General features: G+C 38.7%; 1 protein-coding gene across 15 annotated transcripts in view; it reads right to left on the reverse strand.

The window, feature by feature from the left end:
* The window catches only part of TBC1D1 (TBC1 domain family member 1), a 106198-nt gene continuing 97646 nt past the window's right edge, over positions 7803-16354 (reverse strand). For 14 of the 15 annotated variants that reach the window (XM_021393435.1, XM_021393437.1, XM_021393440.1 and 11 more), the window contains 3 exons: positions 14397-14566; positions 12003-12173; positions 7803-9863 (listed from right to left, as the gene is read on the reverse strand). In XM_021393435.1, the coding sequence (XP_021249110.1) occupies positions 9663-9863; positions 12003-12173; positions 14397-14566 (542 nt within the window). In that variant the 3' untranslated portion in view covers positions 7803-9662. Of the gene's footprint in view, positions 9864-10717; positions 10830-12002; positions 12174-14396; positions 14567-16354 lie in introns of those variants that run through there. The other variant, XM_021393438.1, reaches the window with a different exon arrangement.

Consider the following 16354-nt stretch of genomic DNA (forward strand, 5'->3'; position numbering starts at 1 on the left):
GAACAAAACCATTACGGCACCTCCTTTGCTTAGGGTCACAGTCACTGCTTCGCTTTGGAGATTATAGGCTTAGGGCAATAAACGCATTAAAAAATAACCCAGCAAAAACAAAAATCCTCCCCCAGAGACAGAGTGTTATCTGAGGCAGGAACAATGAGGCTGCCATCTTCTTCCTGTTGGAGGAGATGATTACATTCCCCCCGGGGAATGTAGTCATTTAATATCAGGCTATAAAGGAAAAGGAAAATGAAACAGCAACAACAACAACAAACAGGTTTAAACCTCTGTAGGAAGTTTTGTGGGCTTTTTAAAATCAAATTTCTTCCCTGTGCAACAGTAAGGTGCACCAGGGTAATGCTTTACTATGTCTGTTTCTTACCTTACATAGCCAGAACGTGCTAGGTCTGAGAGACAAAGTCCTCAAAACTAGTGATTAAGGAAAGTTGTCATCAGCCTGGGTATAGGTCTGGGTATGGCAGCTGTTTAACTTCTAAGCCTCCTCCAGAAACAGCAGTGGCTACACAGCCAGGCTAATTGCCTGAACCTTCTGCAAAATCCTTTTGGAAGAGATGGTTGGAGAGGAGGAAAAAACACTCATTTCTGTTACAGTCACAGAACAGTTCGGACAAATGGCCAAATGCATTAGGGCAAGAGAATGAGCTTGGCCTTTTTTGTGGAGTATTCAGCACAAAATTCACAATTCCATCTGACCTCCCATGTGACTTACAACTGATTTTTTTGTCTTCAAAACCAGGCCAGTCTGGTAGCAAGTGAGAGTCTTAGTATACTGCATGTCCAGGCAGCTTGGGAGGCTAACACAGCTGGTAACCATTGAGTTGCTTACGTGTAAAAGCTACTTCTACACTTACAAGTTCAGTTAACAGTCTGGTCTCCACTCAGTGCTTGCTCACTCATGTTGCGGGGGGGCTGGAAACTGCAGAAACATGTTGATCATGTTGAACAAACTTCCAGTGCAAACTCAGGTGATTCTTGCAAATATCAGTAAGACATGAGAAATGTATTTACATAGGTTTTGTTCCCAATGATCTTTCAGAAAATACAAGAAAACTCCTCAGTGATCTTGATTGTTTTAGCATAATGTAGGCTTAAGGAATAATCAGGAACGTAGAGACTAGCAATGGAACTTTGTATGCCCTTTCCATGCCTGTCTTTCAATAATTAAGAAAAATGGAAGGAGGTGCAGAAGTCAAAGTCAAAGGCTAGAGAAACGCTTCACAATAGCGGCATACTCAGAGTACCTTTGTCATGAAGAAGCCTTGAATTCTGACATTATAGCACCCAAAGCACGTCTACCTGGAATGCTGAAGGCCAGCATATATAATCCAAACTTGCTGGGCGCAGACAAATTCCAAACAGGGAGTTCTGTTTGGACTGAGCCCAAACTACAGCAATAACACAAATAAATAAAATGTTGGTTCTGGTCAAATGAACTACTCCCCAGGGAAGATTCAGCATTCTCAGATCACAGACAGCTTATTTTGCATCTACCTATAGAGAATTATGGAGATGTGCTGCGAGAGAAAGGACAAGGGTCAGAAACTGAAGAGAGGAATTGGGTTTGAAGTCATGCATCAGGAATGGGACATGGTCCAACAAACACCCCTCCCAACTGAAAAAGCAAGATTCTGATGTGCATAAAAGATTTCAGACTTCCTATATCCTTGGTTTCCCTGGTACAGAAGAGAGTGCTGGTTGTACTAGCAACCACTGGGCAGAAACCATACTTGATAACAAAGGCAACGGAGGAGAAAATGTCAAATCTTTTCTGAGCTTTTTATTCCACTGGCTGATCTGTCTGATCACAAAGGACAGCTGTTGGCTTTGGTTTTCAGCCTTTCATTCATGATAGACCTTCTTTAGAAGAGTCATAATCTCTTGAAGCCTGCTGGATCATAACCTGCTGATTCTCCAGAAAATACACTTCACCAAAATGCCCAGGAATGAAGTCAGTACAAAGCAGGTGTCTCCTGCTGACCCAGCAAGTACCTGAGTCCCCAGGGATGTAAGTTTTTCATATTGTTTGGCTGGCTTCTGCATTTCATCATGACATGCTGGTGAAATGACACGTGAAAGCTTGGAGACATTTCATCTTGTGTCTGTATTAGATGCATATCTCACTCTAGATTGCAAGAAAGGTTGGCAGGGGAATATAGGAGAGGTTTGCAAGGGAAAGTATACTACAATATATTTTTTGAGATCACATTGCTAAATATTCCTGGAATTTGTAGGTGACACAGCAGTGAGACACTGCACATTGTTTCCTGGATCAGAAACTGGAGGTCACACAGACAGCTTGGATAAATCCCTGCTGTCAGCTCTTTGCTTCTGAAACTCTCATTTCCTCCTTCTCTCACATACACTTACGTTCCTTTAATCACAGGACTTCCTACTTCTTTTTTAAGCAAAAGCTGACAATCGAAGTTCTTTTCCTTTGTCGAAACATGAATTTTTACAGAAAGGGAAACAAGAATTTACCGTGATTGGGACACAGCAAATAATTAGCATGGTTTCACTTAAACATCCAACTATATCTTTCTTAATTTGTCCACAATTTTAAGCAATTGTTCCCTTATTCTGAACCTATTTAGTAACACCTTGTAAACATTTGTCACAGTTAAAATGGTACTCCTTTCTGGAACTGAGATGCTTGGAACAAATTAGGAGAGAATCAGAAATGTTTGGGGGTTTTTTTATGCTAGTAATTTTTGCCTAAGGATTTTCTGATGTTAGAACATGCTGTTTATGCATGCTTGATTTATGCTAACACAACTTTATTTTTCTTTCTCCATACGAAGCTTGACAGCTACCAGTGTATAGATGATAAGGGCTTGCTATGGCACCTTTTGCACTAGCCAGGAAGTCTAAACCAGCCGGCTTTAATGTAAAAGTCAGGAGCTATATACAACGCCATCATGCAATCCCATTAAATCCTGCAGAAGCTGAGTGAGCCATCTACAGTTTCTGCAAATATAACTTTTGTACTTGGATAAAGTACTGACTCAAGTTCTAGCCACCATCCTTCTTTTTGTTCTCCTGCAAAGTCAGTGCATTAAAGCAATCATTCTTCTCTGCTGATACAGCTTACCACCTTAATGACCAAATGTGAAGTTTACATCACAGAGTTTGACAATCCAAAAATAAAACTCAAATTTTGTGATTAACTTTTTATTGTTGTTCAAGGTAAGGTAGGTGGCAGACACCAAAAAGAGAAGTTTCAAGCAGGGACCTTATGATAATAGGCCAGCATCACGGTCTGTCTGCATTTCAAATCCAGTGAGTGTATACACTGTAAAGGCTACCATGGCTGGAAGTTGTTAAATTGCTATTTAATTGCTGTTTCTAAGCACTATTGAAATTGAAGCTTGTTCTCAGCACCATGAAGTAATTAGTGTACCCCAGAAATATGCCAGAGGCTGTCAGAGGGTATTTCCATACTAAAAAGTCTTCCTTCATTTACCACTCTAGCAGGAAGCAATCTTTCTTGGCCAGATGACTAGCTTTGGTCTTAGCTGACTTTCTCCACTATCTGAGAAGAACAACACTTTCTGTTCACCTGAGCAACCTTGCTAGTACTGGGGTCTGCCTCTATGCACTCCACCACGAACTCCAAAAACTGGAGTTTATTCAGATTATTTCCACTCTGTTCAGATTCATGTATTGCCCTTCAGTTCAATGGATATTTGTACTCATAGTCTGTTTATGGTATGTCAGGCATCCTACTGCAGAGATGCAGTTCTTGAAATTATCACAAGTTTATCATGGTTGGCCTTCTTGACAGTCTCTCTCTTTCATTTGTAATAGCATCTCAGTATTTCCATTGCACAAAGCGACCATAATGTCACTCCAAATGCTTTAAAATTATTCCTTACTCACATAATGTTAATTATAGCACTACTTTTCCAACTCCAGCATTCGCTGCTCCTCTGTAACTGCCTGTCACCTGTCTTTAATCACTGAAACCAACATTTGAAACTCCTTACTAAAAACTGCTACACACAATTGCTGTAGCAGACCATTAAACTATGAACAGCAACCACATCTCAATTTTTTATTTTTTTTAGTTTGTTTTGGGAATGGATTTTTTTTTATATGCCCTAACAGAAAATAAGAAGTGGTAAGCTGGGAAGCCTTGCACATACTGCTAATCCCATTGTGAACCTACGGCTTCATGATCTCCAAGTCCCAGCCAGTGGTCAGCTCTTCAGATTACTCAGTTCTTTGTAGTTAATAGAAGACATAGAAGAAACATGTTGAGTCAACTGCCGCCTTGCAATTCCAAGTCTTTGATACTGCAACGCATTTCATTATCTAGAGATAGCATCCTAAACATTAGGATGCTTTTTCAAATATTCCATATAGGAATGCTCTATGCATTCATTCATCCTATAACATAATCTCTTAGCATCTACAGCCCAAAATCTTTTCAAAATCCCTGGAAATACATGATTCAATTAGAAGAGAAAAAATCAATTTATACAAAGGCTTAAATAGTATCTTCTGCATAATGAAGAACTTACTGGTTTGCCTTGGGTTATGCCGAAAAGGCCTACTTTGAGGCACTGAATTCTTGCAGCCTCAGGTTTGTTTAGATAAAAGGAATGTTTTCTGGCAGCTGCATGAGCAAATGAGTACCCAGTCATCCACCCTAATTTAGGTTATGTAAAAGATCGTGGGTGTCAGCAACACATTTGCCTTCTGAAGGCAATGCCTGGGTTGCACTCTGTTGGTTAGCTTGGCTGCCAGCATTCTTTTCCCTCCCACGTACCTGTTCTAGTAAAGCTCTGTTAAAGACAAAATTATTTCACATTGCAGGGTGTGACACAGTATGAATATTGTACAGTGAGCTAAGGTGCCTCTTGCCTCAAGCAATCATGGCATTCATCCAGCTGGAGTCAAAATGTATTATTTTCTTTTCTAGGCACTTTTCTGCTGTCACCAACATAGCATGCAAATGCAGTACTCTCTTTGAAAAGATCGGGATGATAGTATTTTGAAATAGATGGGAGACTAATTAGGGTCCTTCTACACAGTGTGACCATTGTGTTAGAGGTCCCCAAGCAAGCTCTAGGAGAACTGGTTTGTTTGCTCAAAGCACAGTGGCATGCAGAGACACCAAAACAAGCTCTGACCAGCCCAGCACCAGATTCAGAAGGAATGCAGACAGCTGGAGCCATACTCCAGGGCTGTGTGCTGGGGAGCAGCAAGGCCAGGCGCTGCTCTGAAGGGAAAAGTGAGCCAGGAGCTGATGGTAAAAACAGGCAGGCAGGAGGAGCATCTCAACAGCAAGGGGCTGTGCTGCAGGACCTGACAGGGACCAGCAGAGCAGACCAGCAGTCAAGAGCATCAAGACAAGGGAGGGAGCCAAGTTCATAACAGAGGGTACATGGCCAAGTACAAGTGTGACTGCAGCATAGCTCAGGCAGAGACCTGCAGCTTCTAAGTGATGGTGGCAGGGTGGTAAACGCATGCTAGGGAGGTAAACGCATGCTAGGGCTTCTGAAGACCATGAAGACCAGAAACAGGGTAGAAGTTCTTCAAAGCCAGATGTCTGCTTTATCTAAGTTTGTTCGGAGCCCAAGCAGCCAAACCTCTTCGGGAGAGGGAAATAGGCTCAGTATATGACACAATTCCATCTCACTTGGTTCAGAAGGAGTTGTGTGCTGTGCCACGTTTATGTTCCAAGTGGATTTCTTATGGTGGAGTTGCAGCAGCTACTGTGGTACTGCAGCTACTTGAAAAAAATGGATTCAGCTACTTGCTTCACTGTATGATGGAAGATGATCCCAAAGGAAAAAAAAATCACTAGTGGCACAGTTCCCTTTGTTCCATATAGATTATTGTTCTTCAGTCAGTGTCCTACTAGCTGCAGTTTCATGACTTTGTCCAGAGTAATGGCAGCTCTTACCAAAGCTGTTCAGAAAAAAAAAAAAAGTCCTAAAACACTGGTTGACTGGTGATACTATATGACAATCCTTGCTACTCAGGACTGCTGGCAGTGAATCTGCTCCAGCATAGCAAGAAAGAGTTGGAAGCTGTTAGATACCTGCAGAGGACCTGGTAAGGAAACATGTTTTAGTAGGACTGAGTGAGTTACTGTTGAGAGAGAGGTAAAGCTGCAAGGAAAGGACAAAGCTCCAGTGACTGTACTTCCCATTTTACACTCTGGGTTGAGCACTGGCTAATTGCTTGAGTAAGTTACAGACTCCTGGAACAATCTTTCAGACAACCAGGAAGACAATTTGACCACAACTTATATCTTGATTTCAGTGCAAGTGACTAATGAGAAATTGCAATATTTGGTGCAAGTCTTTGAACAACTTAGTCACTCAATTCTCACTCTAAACAAGGGAAGGCTTGTAAATATGTGCTTTTCATGAAGGCCTTTTGACGTTCTCAGTCAATAGGCACTGCAATATCACTCTCAAATTCTGTATTAAGTAATAATATCTGGATATAGACAACAGAACAAAATACAAAAATACATCAGATAGCCATAAGCACAGGTAGCCACAAGTACCTACCACACACTATCATATGCTAGCTGGAAAAGACAAAGGAGAACAAGGTAACACATTACACCATACCACAGCAGGTCATTCAGCTATGTAGTGCTATTCATTGCTGTAGTTTTACAGTAGATTCCTCCGTCTTGTTGCACACACCAGCATTAGTTCCTTTCATATTTCAGGCTTACCTCCTTCTGGACTACTGCATCAGCATCATTCACTAGCACACTGATGGAGCACACTGCTGCCTTTGTCATGGACCTCTGGAAGCCCAGGCTGTGCACAAAAAATGAACTCCTTCCTTCACTTTTCCTTGTTTTTTTTTTTCCCTTTCATTCAGAAACTAAGCATTACACTTGGGGATTTTTAACTGTAGAAGAAGAGAAGTGTAGAATATGTTGATCATTTCAAGTTGGATCTTCCAGAAACAGATTATTTGTGACTCCTTCTGAGGATCAGAGTATGGATTTGCAGAGTTTTCATTTGTATTTTGTTTTTAGAATATTCAATTTGGAGTCAGAAATTACTGTTCAGATGGAAGACAGTATATGATAACAATTATTACTCAGGCAACAGGAAATCTAATTTTATATATCCTTGAGAATGTTCATTGTAGCTGGAAAAAGATGTAAGTGCCTGTGACCAGCTCAGGGCTCTCTGATTACTTATTTCTCATACTTGTGAAGGGAAAAGCCACAAGCTTTTCAGAAGTTTGGAACTGGGCGAATGGACATCGCCTTCCTCCAGGTTCTCCTACTTCGACTACTTGAACTGGAAAGGCCTGGTAACAAAAACAAACATAAGGTGGGGAAAAACATACAGAAGCAACATACCATGTATCTGTTTCAGTGTAAGCTGCAGAATGTCTTAATTCAGCTACTGCATCCACATTCAGATCCTGGACTAACACACAGTACATACCCTACTTTGACAGGAACCTGTATTTTTAACAAAATTGTATTAATTTGCATATGTAAAAACAGAAAATTCAGTTCCCTGGGGGCAATAACACAATCATATGGTTATAAAATCAAAAAGTTGCTTATTATTAATTTGCCCTATTTGTGCATTCTGAGAACATTTACTTTAGTTCTGATCTACACTGTGAACTTCTGCAATTACACAGATTCTTGGTAATGGACTAGAAGAAAAAAAAGGAATGTTTCCCTGGAGTCAGCGCTTGCAGATGCTGGTCTCAAGATTCTGAACTGCCACCCCACAAATTACATTTTTATTTTTACATCTAAAAATAAATTAATAACATTGATGTAGGCATACGTTATTATTATTTTTATTGCTCATTAAAAAGTCAGTGTATGAATTATGGCACTATGGTGTAAAAATGCAACGTTATGGAGTGCTCTAACAGCATGAGGTTCATTATAACATGGTATTAAACATGAAGCATGAGCCTCAGTATGGATTTCCAAATAAAAAGCAAGCCTTTGAGGTAAGTGGATTAATAATAATTAATTTATCTGGAATTTCAATACTAAATGAATACAGAGTGGATTTGCAAAAACCAGCGATATTTAAGACACAAAGTCTTCACAGAGTGAAACAAAGCATTCAGAAATTGAATAGAAAATTCTCTTTTTCTTTTTGACCTATACAGAGGTATTTGTTCCGCACAGTAGATGAATGTTAAACTACAACCACGATGTATCAAAGGGTCTTGCATGAAGAAAACAGAAAACCAAAACCTTTTCTACATTGCCAGTCAGAAAGAAAAAAACAACAACCAAACCAACACAACTATGTGCTTTGAAATTTTAAAAAAAAAAGAACAAAAACAATTTAAGAAAAACAAAAATCACATCTCTGGGTGATTCTCCACCATGACAACATGCTGATGCATATTAACTCTGTGCTTGCGGATTAAACAAAATTACAGCACTATTCCCTAATTCAGAAGGGAACCCAAACAACTGGATGGACAGCCACGGATATTATTGCACTTGCAGCAGTGGTGCTTCAACTGGCCTGAAAACTACTTTCATTGTACTAAGAAACTTTTTTTTTTTTTTTACATGTGTAATCTTACTCAAAAAAGGGATTGTAAAAAGAATGGTGCCCTAATTCAAACAGCCATAACCTTTATAAAGCAGTTTAAGCATCTCAGGCACAACACGAAGCTCTCAAAATGCCTCCAACGCTTACAAAAAAGTCTTAATAACATTTCCCAGGGGATTGGAGGGCAGAGTACCAAAGAAAGGAAAAACAGAGAGGGGCGTTAGTTTCCCAACAAAATGATGTCTTACACAGCACAGCAGATCAGAAATAAATAAAATGAAACTTAAGAGTCCAAATATAAATCCTTGGATGATACTGCAAGAGTTACAGGGTTCATGAAACCAATGTCAGTGTATTTTGTTAAGCATAACGCAGTTACTATATACAGTATGTATGTTTATCAGATAATGCCAACTAACAACATGCTAATGGATGTTAAAAAAATATATTAAAACAACATACTTATAAAAACAGATGGCAACTCCTAATGACACAGAGTTGCATACAATGAAGTCCAGCTCTCTGGAGTCCAATAGATTGACATCTGCAAGCATCAGGAAACAGTTATCTGAGGTGTAAACAACATAATTAACAGAACTGAGTCAAGCTGCAGGGGAATTACACTGTCAAAAATATCTCAAGTCCAATCACAAAACTCTCTGTAAGTGTTACCACTGCATAGCTGCAGCAAGGCAACCATCAATTTGAAGGTTTTACACTGCCGTATTTTTTTAAAGGAGCTTCTCAAGGATGTGCTATTTACCATGGTGCTGATGAACATGCAAACGAAGTATGTAACAAACATAAAGCACTTGGGTTTAGAAGCACTTATGGAAGAATCCTTGACATCTTTACAGTGCATTGTGCACACACTATTAGGTTTCTCCTGCTTATTATGATGGGGCATCTTGCTGTTCATAGCACTTCTACATACAAGAAGAAAGCTTCCTCCCCAAGGAACCTGTTTACCTGATTTGCGCAGCCACAATGCCTCTATCTTGCTTTGCTACAGTAAGGCATGTATAATGAAGGTGACAACAACAAATCTCCACGGATCAACAAAAAGACCCAGTTCTTCCCTTTGTTATTTGCTCAGGTTCTCTGCTCTGTGACAACTGCAGATCAGTCAGCATCCAGGTGCTCTTGTCTAGTAAGCAGAGGCTTCTCATTTGTATCACCAATCTTTTTCCGCATCTCTTCCACTGCCTTCTGCAAAGCTGTTCGCTCCTGCTCAAGAGTGAGAATTGACTCCTTCAGTTTGCCTTCATTAGTCAATAAAAGCTCTACTGTGGCTTCAAGGTTTTGGATCTTTCCATTAGCCACCTTTCACAGAAAGAAGGGAGGAAAAAAGGAAAAAAAAAAAGGAAATTAATATCTTACTAAATACTTTCAAAAATGATGGAAAACTATGAAAGTAAAATCCAAGTATGAATGCTATTAGACCTGTGTATTTTAGACAACTACTAGAGTGTTCCCTGTAACAAGAAACTTCCCTCTCTCAACTTGATTGCTTTGTTTCACAATTGAGCTTAGAATATAATATGATGTAGATCAAATCAGAAAGTTACTAAAGCTTGCAATTTACATATCAAAGGATGGCAGGTTAAGATAAGCCTCTGTATGGGTCAGTTGTGAGACATTTTTGACGAACCATGTTTGTTGAATTCTACATTGTTTGCAAAGCAAAGACAACTTAGCCTGTTAGATGCATCCCATTTAATCTCAGCATTGAGTCCAACAAATGGTGGACTTGGAGCAAAGGGGAAGGTGAGGGTTTACTCTGATACATAGATGAACAACAAATATTGAAAAATTCCTGTTGTTGTCCATTCCCAATTCTCCTTCAAGAGGCTGCAGGTACGGTCATTCTAATTCATGTGAAACAAAATACAAGATCATTCCAATTTCTTGTGTGAGATCTGTAGCTAAGGTATTTTGACAAAAGCAGAGATCTGTTTGGAAGTTTCATCATGGGATCATGTTTGCAGACAAAAGCATTGGATGGTCTTGGCTTTCAGGGAAGTATTTCCCTTTCTGGTGAGTTCACTGCCCTTCATGTAATTATGGCAGGTTAACAAGTTCAGCCTTTATGGGCAGAATATTGACAAATCACAACCCCCATATTTTGGTCATGTTTTTTGCTCCCATCTGCAATACGTCATCTTTCACCACTGGAAAGAAAGGCGAATGAGGCCCACCTCCAAGACAAAGGGGCTGCAACACTACAGACAGTCAAGTTTCCCACTCTGATGTTAGGTGCTGAGTTGCCAGCACTGAAGTGGAGATGACCTTTGTGAAAAACAAACAAACAAAGGAAAACCACTTAGGACTGCAAAACCTTTAGGCGCAGGAGCAGGGTGGAAAATCCCCTGATACAGCTATCTATAGGACATCTCATCTGGAACCTGATCCAAAAAATTCTTCTCTCCTCTGTGTTACATTCAACAATTTCCTCATCCGCATGTCTGAAGCTTTATGAAAATGTACTGCAGAGCAGTTTCTCTTTTGACATCTGTAAGATTCATCTTACAACTTGTAACAGGTTCAGATCTTGCATAGTCAGAATTCACATTTTAAGAAGATTTTTATTAAGAGAGGCAATCTAGGTCTGCACTGTTGGCTAGCCTTAGTCATTGTACAGGCTACCAATGTCTGAGAAATCTATACTCCTTTTGCCTATGAATTTACAGAGTCTATGTCTTTGACACTAATCAAGAGCCTTGAAACTGTTAGTAGAGCATATTATCTGTTTTTTAACCTTGAAGTCCCTTTTTTTCAATCAAATTAACTGGATGGTCAGAAGATTTCTAATAAATGTCCTGTTATAAAGCAGTCATAAAGCTGGCTTCTTGAGCAGTTGAACACAGGAAAAGCCCTACAGAGACCAGATGCACTGCCTCTAGAAAGGCTGTGGGTTGAATGGGCATAGAATGCATATCAGACATTATTATTTCACATATTATCTAAGTCATGTGAATAACAGTTTTTCAATACATAAATAAAACCAACAAAAAAAAACACATTCTTGCAAGAAAGACCTTATCTTTACAGATAATATATGCCACAGATGATGCAGTTCTAATTTGTGACATAGGCATTAGCTTTTCATTTGTAATAGGCTGCTGTAATAAAGCAGTGACTGAAAAATGTAAAAATGAAGTTGGGAAAGCACCATATGTATTTTTAATCATCTCCTATAGCTATGATTTTAATTACAAGAGAAGTGAGTGTGCAGTGATTCAACTTTTCACTAATCGCAAGCACGTGCTCTATCCACTCCCCATTCTGAGAATTATTTCTGCATTGAAGCTTCAAATGCTAAACTAAATAAAACCACAAGTTGCTAAGCTTTTTTAAGTCACTAGACCAAACACCGACCTCTTCTATGCCTTAGTGTAGGATGGTTTCTTCTGAAAAGCTGGATAAATAAGAATGTTAATTAAATATGAATATAAATTGTACCTGCAGTTCTTCCAGGAGTTCAAAGTTCTGTTTGCGCAAGCTACTGTTTGCCTTTTCTAACTTATCCAGTCTCTGATTGTCATTCAAAGATGAATCTATAAGCTCATCCTGAAGCACATGGTATTCAACTTCATAAGCTTGCAACTGCTTGGCAATATCCATTTCAAACACCTGTTGTATATAAAAATATTATTAAGTGCTATGCAGATCAAAACTATAGCTCATTTGATGCCTTCAAACTCACAGATCTATACATGAATATCTAACTGTTGCATTAAAAAAAAAAAAGGACAATTTTTGGCATTAGTATTTCCTACTCTGGATATGGCAAGTTGAGGCAGCAGAGTGAAAAATACTTGCATTAGAACTGGATTCGGTTTAAAACTTTAGTACTGATTCAGTCCTTCAGCAAAATCACTTAAATTGAAGTTTTCAAGAAGTGCAGAATTTATATGGCACTCCCTTATGCCCGCAGACATATGCAGAATTAGATGCTGCTTCCAGAAAGTGCAGCCCAAGCTGCTGGGCCACACATACAAGTCTAAGAGTTTTCCTGTAGCATAGCTTCAAATGAAAAACAGCAGGCATCGCTAGGCTTGTTTATGATTTACTCTGAGAGACTGAAAGAAGATGAAATTATCTATCCTTACACAAATACACATCATTTAAACGTTATGTAATGTCAAAGTAGATTATTACTGTTAACTATGAATAACTGACATGAGTGCTCAATGTTACACATGAACATTAAGAAAACTTTGTATTTTAAAAGCAGATAAAGAAACTGAGGTATACGGAGAGACCTAAAGGTAAACAAAACTAAAATCAATGAGTTATCTCCTTTGGAAGTAGTGAAAAAGCAGCTAAATGAAAAGGACAAGAAGCCAGTTACAGCACATAGAAGAAACAAGCCTAAGGGTGATTTCAATATGCATCTTGAAAATAGCCCAAGTTTAGAAACTCCTGACTTGGTATTTATTTTTAAACATCTTGTAATTTATTCCTCCTAGAAATAAGTTAAAAAAATCTTAAATATCTGATGAAATATCAATAATTATTTCTTATTTTATTCACTGCATTAAACATCAGGATTATGAAATGTTTATAACATCTGTTATATATGCTATTAAAAATAATCTCAAGTAGTTGTATAGCAGAAGAAATACAAATCCAAACACTTAAGACAGAAATAGAGTTTTAATCTGGGTTTGGCTACATATATGAAACTCTAATTTTCTGTATGATCTGAGCACCTCTCGAGAAAACACACTGCTGAAATTTGAAAAAAACAAAGTGCAGTTCAGCAGGGAGACTGTTCCTCTCTTGGCCTCTGCCACTTCCAGCTTCTCTGCTCTTGAGAAGGGAGGGAAATCCCTGTTGTCATATCCAGAGTATCAAATCTGAATGTGGTGAAAAATGAGGCAAATCAAAAGCTTGACTTGAAAGCTAACTAACTGAAGGCAAGCTGTGGCATGTACACTGAAGGCCAGGTTGCAGAAGGGATGAGGAGCTGTATATGGAGTGCAGGGCATGTCAACCTGCCACTCTTTTCAAAGGCACCCCTGATCAAAGCATGAGAATGGCTCTGCCATGAACTCACTTCTGCCTGCCCACATTTAAATTTAGAGCAGTCAGAGATGCCTGAACAGAGCATCTTGCCATCCTCTTGCTCAAAGCCAGTGGCTTCCTGCAGGTCACCTGAGCACTGTGAATCACTGTAGAGCTGTGCACTTTAGGCTTTAAGCCTGGTAGACAACATATACTTGTGTTTACCCACTACAAATCTCCCACTTTCCTTCCCCTTTTGTTTCAATTCACATATATATAGTTCTGGAGCCATCTGCTAGCTTAGCAATACTGCATAATTCTCCTTGTCCGCTGTTTAAAAAAAAAATGGCTCGAGGATTCCCAGTTTTTGCTGTCTAGATTTACTGTCTACAATAGGAGGCCTCACTGTCCTAGGTACTTCAGGGCGAAGTACAGAGGCACTGCTGCAACATACCAAGTCAGCACCATAAAAGCCAGAATAGACAAAGTCAATGCAGAGAGGCCTCTAGTTTTGTAAAACCGAAGTCAACATTTTTAAGGCTCTTGTATGTCAACTTCTGCTCCCGAAATTAGATCTGGAAAGCAATATTATTTGGAGACAAATACAAACCCCCAAACTCTCTATTTCATTAAACGCTTCATAAAGTGACCATAATTAATGCATATATGTAACAGTACAGAGATACAGTACAAGTCACACACTTCCATAATTTTTCAGCATCTTCAGATCTACAATTACAGAATTCTTCTCAGCTGGAATACACTGCTGTGAATTTTCTGCCAATAATTTGTTAAAAAGAATATTATTTATTTGTATATTACTCATATATTCAAATTATTTCATACCTGACTAATTGTCTTTTCCATCTGTACCAAACCCAAGTTGGGGAGAGTGTTTTTAATAAAATCAACAATAGTTTCTAGGTTCTCATGCTGCAGAATCAAGGGCTTGTGGCTTCCCAAAAGGCTTAAGGCCACTTTAAATATAGCCTCTGATCCTTGAAGGAAAAGCATATCTGTGAAAACAAAGGAAAAATCAGAGTACATAAGTAAGCCCATCTTTTGACAAAAATACTAAAACAACAAAATGTCCAAGAATACCAATTTCTCCTAAGGGTGATCTGGAGGCTAGGTATACTCTGCCAGACACGTATGTTTATTACTGAGGCTATGGTTTTAGATTTCTTGCATGATCATGACTATTACTGTGAATAGCACACTTGACTAACAAAATCAATTATTTAATTTGTTTAGTGAGTTTTCATCCAACAAATCCAACTCAAATTTAAGCAAAGAACACAACATAAGCCAGGTAGCCAACTTTGGCAGTTTCACTACTTTTTGTGCATTTAGTAGCTTTGTGGACTTTTTTCTTTTGAGATGTTTGTGGGAATAAAGAAATAACTGTGGAATTTACTGCTAAGTCTTCAGCTCTAAAGTTAAATGGAACTCTGCTCCCAATGCCATTTCAGATCCTAACAGAACAGGCCAAAACTGCATCCAAAGACACAACTGAAGATCTGAAGTTCTGTTCTTTTGTGATCTGGTGGATAAAGCTACCAAATCGCAGTAAGACAGTGTTGAGGCATGTGAAGATAAATGTGCATTTTCCAGCAGCATCAAGTTTCATGCACATGTGCTTATTTTCAGTAGGTGTCTCAAACGCTTACATTAATATTCTAATAGCTACAGGAATAAGTACCCTGAAATCTTAGTAATACAGCTTAAGCGTTAACATTGCAGGTGGCCCTGCAGTGACAGCACCCTGGCATACATTCAAGCACTATGAAGCCACAGTACACAGCGACCTTTCAATGCAACTTCCTTTCTTTTCTTTTCCTTTACAAACTTCCTATGTCTTTAAAGAGGCAAGATACAGAAGACTGCAATCAAAGCATCAGACAAGAAACAAACCCATCTGACTCCACCAATTATATGTCCAGAGTATAAACAGCGTTGTCCTGCACCTGACTTTCCTGCTACTAGAACTCAGAATCTTCTACTGGTTTTACTGCAAGATTCATTATGAGCCAAAGTATGTAACATACAAAACAGTAATGGTGGATACATCTTTATTATGCTTTATTTTCATTAGATTCTGTTCAGAATTGTTGAAAGCTGTACATATAATTAAAAAGTAAAATTCACTTTTTCTATTTGACTTGTAAAACAGTCTTCAAATTAACCTCTTTCTTGCCCACTGTTTCTGCTTGTAAAGAAAAGGAAGATAACATAGTTTTACTCTGAATTTCCTATATGTTTCTATTAAGAAAGGGCTTTTCTCTTGCTCTTTCCTTTCCTTGTATTTGATGCTGTGAATGAAGTAGCTGTGAATCACAAAGTAGCATGATGACACAACATAAATATTGTATATCTTCATGATTTAAAAAATTAAAGAGAAAAAAACCCACACAATAATGGAAATGACTGCTAGCAAAACCATAGGTTTCTCTGATGTAGTAAAGAACATATGAAAATGCTAACTGCCATTCTTCGTAAAAGCACCTTTCTTTCCATATTTGTATCAGAATGAAATTTTAACCCGCTATGTGCTCTTTCACATGTAAGATATTGAAACAGTCACTCATTTCACTTCTCTTTCTCACTGTTTGAGAAAGAAAAGCACAATTAACAACTAATCATAAACCTTGCACTCTGCTGCTACTCATTCGTAAAATTTTTCAACTCTAATTCAGTGTAAGGCAGGAACGATTGGAAAGGGATAACAGAGTAGGCATCTGCCTCAACTGTCTACTGAAATTGGAAATTATGGGAAAATGTTTTATAAGGGAAGCTGTATGTTA

The sequence above is a fragment of the Numida meleagris genome, chromosome 4 (genome assembly GCF_002078875.1).
Source record: "Numida meleagris isolate 19003 breed g44 Domestic line chromosome 4, NumMel1.0, whole genome shotgun sequence".
Classification (NCBI taxonomy): Eukaryota; Metazoa; Chordata; class Aves; order Galliformes; family Numididae; genus Numida; species Numida meleagris.